This window comes from Myotis lucifugus, unplaced genomic scaffold, assembly GCF_000147115.1.
Source record: "Myotis lucifugus unplaced genomic scaffold, Myoluc2.0 scaffold_492, whole genome shotgun sequence".
NCBI lineage: Eukaryota > Metazoa > Chordata > Mammalia > Chiroptera > Vespertilionidae > Myotis > Myotis lucifugus.
Genome location: NW_005871540.1, coordinates 65,179 through 71,178, shown reverse-complemented (window position 1 = coordinate 71,178; position 6,000 = coordinate 65,179). Strand labels below are relative to the sequence as shown.

At 44.8% G+C, this 6,000-nt stretch overlaps 1 protein-coding gene across 1 annotated transcript in view; it reads right to left on the bottom strand.

Moving 5' to 3' along the window:
- Positions 1–6,000, bottom strand: part of LOC111823445 (UDP-glucuronosyltransferase 2A1-like) — a 36,377-nt gene that overhangs the window by 5,447 nt on the left and 24,930 nt on the right. Inside the window, exon 5 of the mRNA XM_023744849.1 lies at positions 4,383–4,602. Within this exon, the coding sequence (XP_023600617.1) occupies positions 4,383–4,602 (220 nt within the window). The remainder of the gene's footprint in view (positions 1–4,382; positions 4,603–6,000) is intronic.

The following is a 6,000-nucleotide window of genomic DNA, read 5'->3' as shown; positions in this document are numbered from 1 at the left end:
TCTCTGGGCCTGAGGTGGGGATGAGGGACCTGGAGCTGCGGCCTGAAGGCAGCCGTCGCTGGCCTTAATCACAGTGGTTGATCAGGGAGGGATGCGGGGTGCCAAATTCCCTCTCTCTCTCTCTCTGTCTCAGAGGGCCTCATGTCCGGGCTGGCGGGCGGGGCTCAGGCCCTGCTCACCATTGTATTGCTGCCTGCTCTGTTGCTGCTGAGGCGGTGGCAGGGACTGCTGACCTGGCCCAGGCCCCTGGCCAGCCTCCTGCGCCTGGACCCCAAGCAGCAGCGGAGCTTCCAGCAGCCAAAGCAGCAGCAGTAGCCAGCTGGGAGGCGGCGGCAGTGGTGGCCAGAGTCCCAGCTCCCCTCTGCCATGGCCCCGCCAGGAGCACCCTGGCACAAAGTTCCCAGCTCACGGCGCCAGCGGCTGGGGACTTCTTAGGTGCCTCCTCCTCCCCACCGCCCTCGCTTCATGAATCGCAAGTTTCCCCAGAGGCAGCGGCTGCAGGACGCAGAGCAGGAGTCAGGGGAGCAGGCTGAGTGTGGCTCGGGCTGGACAGAGGGCACCGGCGCAGAGCAGGGGGAGTTGCTGCCCCCTGGGGAGATCTCCTCCGCGTGCCAGTGCCCTCCATCAAGCCGGAGCCAGAGCCGCACTTGGCCCACTCCCCTGTCTCCCGCTCTGGGTCCTGCAGCCATCGCCTCCGCAGAAAATTGGGATTCATGAAGCGTGCACAGCTGGGAGAGCCGCGTGGCTCCAGTGCTCCAGGGTTGCCTCCTGCCTTCCTGGCCCTGGGCTGGATGGCTCCCGGCTGGCGGGCAGGGCTCATGCTAAGGCAAGCAATGCCGCCGATCCCCCGCCCACCCCCGGGTCGCACACAGGAGTGGGCCCCATGTCTCTGGTAGGCAGCGAAGCGATCGCCACCTCTTGCCTTGGCCCCAGCCCCCGCCCACCCCCCATCACACATGGGAGTGGGCCCCGTGTCTCTGGTAGGCGGGCGAAGTGATCAGGCACTGCTTGCCTTGGCCCCAGCCCCCGCCCACCCACGGATCACACATGGGAGTGGGCCCCCTGTCTCTGGTAGGCGGGGAAGCAATCGGCACTGCTTGCCTTGGCCCCAACCCCCGCCCACCCCCCAGGTCGCACACAGGAGTGGGCCCCCTGTCTCTGGTAGGCGGCCGAAGGGTTTGCCACCGCTTGCCTTGGCTCCAGCCCCCGCCCGCCTGCAGATTGCACAGGAGAGTGGGCCCCCTGTCTCCGGTGGGCGGGGGAGGGCTCCGGTGTAGTGATCAGCACCGCTTGCCTCGCCCTGCCCCATGGTTCAGGGGGGGGGGGGCCTAGATGGTGGCTTGCGCTGTCCTACCCTGCCTTCAGTATGCAAATTAGCCGCCATCTTTGTTAGCGGTTAACCACCATCTTAGTTGGCAGTTAATTTGCATATCGCCCTGATTAGCTATAGGGAAGGGTAGCGGTTGTACGCTAATTATCATGTTTCTCTTTTATTAGTTAGGATATGCTATGGCTCTAAGGGAAGTGCAAATTAAGTTGACAAGGAGAGACCCCTTCATCCCTACTAGGATGGCTATAAAAAAGACAGATGAGCCTGGCAGGTGTGACTCACTGGATGAGCATTGACCTGTGAACCAGGAGGTTATGGTTTGATTCCTGGTCAGGACACATGCCCAGGTTGTGGGCTTGATCCCCGTAGGGAGCATGCAGGAGGCAGCTGATCAATGATTCCCTCTCAGCATTGATGCTTTTATTTCTCCCTCTCCCATCCTCTCTGAAATCAATAAAAAAATATAAATAGAGCGACAGATGATAACAGGTGTTAGCAATGTTGTGGAGAACTTGGATCTCTCATATACAGCTGATAGGGATGTAAAATGGTGCAACTTCTTTGAATATCAGTTTGCAGATCCTCATAGAGTTACCATATAACTCAGCAATTCTATTTCTAGACTTATGCTTGAAAAGAAATTAAAACATGTTCATGCAAAACATGTGTGGCAATGTTCATAATAGCAAACTGTGGAAACAACCAAAATGTTCATGAACTGATCAATGGGCAAATAAATGAAGTATATCCATACATAGACTGTTGGGGACAACAAAGGGGCTCTGTAATAAATCAAACCAAAAATAACCTCACAGGATGATCTGATCCTAAAATTCTTAACTGGTAAGGTCATGGTGGGTAGTCATGCCTCATGCTTGTAAAAAGGTTTATCTGTGACTTAAGCAATCCTATCCGTTGTTTTTGTGCATCTATGTTAATAGACCTTTAAAATGTCAGATTAGTCCTCTTTTTCAGACTCCTCAGAGGCATAACTACCCTCAAGGGAGCACATAATCTTATCAACTATTGTGTAATCTTCCTTATGCTTCCTCCTTAATTCCAAATGTGTAAAAGAAACTGCAAAACAGCCATTCTCAGGAGCATTTTTGCTTCCTGGCATGTTGACTGTTTTGTTCAAATAACATCATGCAAAAATTGAGGTTAGTTGCTGTGGTTCAGTTGGTTGGCCATCATCCTCTGCACTGGGGGGTTGCTGGTTTAATTCCCCGTCAGGTCACATGCCCAGGTTGTGGGCTTGATCCCCAGTAGGGATCAGCAGGAGGCAGCTGATCAATGTTGCTCTCATATCGATGTCTCTCCCTCTTTCCCTCTCTCTCTCTTAAAAATAAATCTTTAAAATTCTCTATGGGTTTGAACATTTCTTATGTTGACACTATTACTCAGCAATACAAAGCTATCGCATGCATGAAACTCAAAAATATGCTAAGTGAAAGAAGCCACTTGCAAATATCATATGATTCTACTTGTCTGAAATATCCAGAATATGGTAATTTATAGGAAAGAGAGTAGATTAATGGTTGTGTAGGGCAGGGGGATGGGGAATGACTTCTAAGGCATATGAGATTTCTTTTTGGTCTGGTGAAAATTTCCTAATTTTAGATTATATTTCCAGTTTCATAACTCTATAACATACTACCTATATTTGTTGTTTATACATTAAACATTGAATTTTATGATATGTAAAATATATATTACTAGAGGCCCAGTGCATGAATTCATGCATGGGTGGATTGATCCAATGGTGGCTCTCTGGCTCAGTCTTAATCAGGGCAGGGCTGGCCTGGGGGACGGACCGCAGGAGGTTGGCTGTGGGATTGCACTGACCACCAGGAGGCAGCTCCTGCATTGAGCGTCTGCCCCCTGGGGGTCAGTGTGCATAATAACAACCAGTTGAATGGTCGATAGGTCTTAAAGGTCACTTAGGCTTTTATATATATAGATTGTAAAATATGTTAAAATAATGATAATAAAAATTATTTTTTAAAGTAGAAAGTTATTGTCGACGTAAGAACATCCAAACCTGTAGAGAATTTTTATGAGTTTATTTGAACCAAACTAATGACTAATGCTGGGAGCAAGATATCAAATGCCCCTAAGAATAACAGTTTTGTAGCTGCTTTTATGCATTTGAGATTAAGTGGAAACAAAGTAACATTACAGGAAGTTGGAGAAAGCAAAGCAGGGATTGGATTACAGGATACAGTTAATAAGATTTTGTGCTCTCTTGAGAGTTAATGTACCCCCTCCTTTAAAAAATACATATTTTTTGATTTCAGAGAGGGAGAGGGAGAGAGATAGAAACATCAATGACAAGAGAGAATCATTGATCAGCTGCCTCCCACACCCTCTCCCCCAACCCCCACTGGGTACCAAGCTCACAACTGCAACCTGGGCAAGTGCCCCGACTGGGAATCAAACTGTGACTTCCTGGTTTACAGTTCAATGCTCAACCACAGAGCCATGCCAGCCGGGCAGTGCCACTTTTGAGGGGTATTATTTCTGGTATTTGAAAGGAGTATTAACCTAGATGCACAAGAACAATGGGCAGGGCTGGTGTAAAAACTTTCAGTAAATAAGTTACAGGCCTGGAGCATGTCTACTCATCATGGCCTGCCTAGTTAGGAATTTATGATCAGATCACCCTGTGAAGTACTTTCCATGGAACCCCCTTATTTGTCCATAAGATTTATAGTTTCAGAAATGTTTGGCACTAAATTAAAATATTTTAGGCAACTCCTTGAATTCTTCATTCCGTCATTCTATGGGTTCTATCATATTTTTAAAAACGTGTCCTTGTAATGACCAGTATAACTTTGTGTATTCTTGTGTAGAAAATTGTTGCAGTCATTGCTTACCTGTTCAATCAGGTTAAATGCAACTGTGAAATTAATGTCTGGTTGAAAATAAAAGCAGATTTAAGATTGGTAAAATCATGTTAATAATTTCAAAATTAATCTCTCAATATGGGGTGAAACTTGTACTCATCATTGACAAAGGAATCTATAAATACAGTTAAAATTGTGGTACTCACGATGGGTCATTAATGACTGTTTTCAATGCATTGAGCAAATCTGCACTAGACATGGTGTTGAAGTCCATTCTGATAGCTGCTCCCTTGGTCTTCATGTGAGCAATGTTATCAGGTTGATCTGCAAACATAGGGATGCCCACCACAGGGATCCCATGGTAGATAGCCTCATAGATGCCATTGGTTCCTCCATGAGTTATAAAGGCTTTGGTTTTTGGATGACCTAGGATTGGGTGAATTTCAGTAAATTATTAATTATAAGTCTTAGAAATAAAATGAGAATTGGGCAAGAAAAGCACTCAGGCACTGTATTCTAGATGACAGATTATTATACACATGAACCTACATTAAAATCTATTTTAGATCTCAGAGAAAGAAGAACTTTAGTTGCTGAAGAGGTAAATAGATACTGGTATGGCATTGTGACATGAAAAATGAATACAAGATTGCTGGGTAGAAAAGTTGAAAGAGAACGTTCTGTGAGGCGCAGGTGCTGGGGGAGGGGGTCAATGGGAAAAAAGGGACGTCTGTAATACTTTCAACAATAAAGATAAATTTGAAGAAAAGAAAGAGAACATTATGGATAAAAAATAGCATGTGCAGAAAAAAAGGAAAAGAGAAAAGGAGGTGGCATGTTAGAACATATTCTCTTAAAGAAATAGTTTAGCCACGTGTGGGGTATTATGTGTGGGGCGTCCAGGCAGCAGGAAATGTGAGTGTGGTGACTCTGGAATCAGAGGAAGAACAGACCACACTTTATCACTTCATGAAAAAGATTATGGCTATTTCTTTATTGAAAATGGAGTCACTGGTAATAAATGAGGTGCTCTTATTTTTTAATGGCAATGAATGAATACCCATACAGAAGTGGAAAAAATAGAAATAAGGGGGAGAAGTAGGAGGCAGAGTGGTAGTTATTGAAAAATTCTTCATGAGAAGTAATTACACCTGAAATAAAGATATTTGATTTCAGACATAAGGGAGGAGATGGTCTATAATAACATGTTAGCTTTTATATGTTATCCTTTTTCCCCAGCACTGGCAAACAAATACAAGGAAATTAAGTTTGTTTTGAGTTTTTGTAAAATAAAGGCTCAATAAATTTGTTTCTTTTAGAAGTTATCACTCTCTTTGGAGTTACTGTTATTTTAGTGTTTGTTTTTCAGTCTCACCAAGAAGGTCATTCTGGGGGATCCACTTATAGAGCCGAGTATTTGGCCCTAAGGTTTCTGGTTTCTGGCCGTCAAATCTCCATAGAACCTGTTAAAATAAAGAAAATATTTTATTCCATGAGTTGAACTAAAGGTATAGCATGTTCAGATTATAAAGAAATTAAGAGATAATCTAGTTAAAGCCCTTCATAGATAGATAAAAAATAAGGACAAGAAATTAAAAATGAGAACTATTATAACACTGGTATGATAGAAATACCCACATTTTATGTATTTATTTTTACATTCAATCAAGTATGAATGCAATCATGATGTCCAACACATACAGGTATACTAATGAGATTATCAATGATGAATTGAAGTATTTAAAAAATCTTAGTCCTGGCCGGCATGGCTCAGTGATTGAGCTTGGACCCATGAACCAGGAGGTCACAGTTTCATTCCCAGTG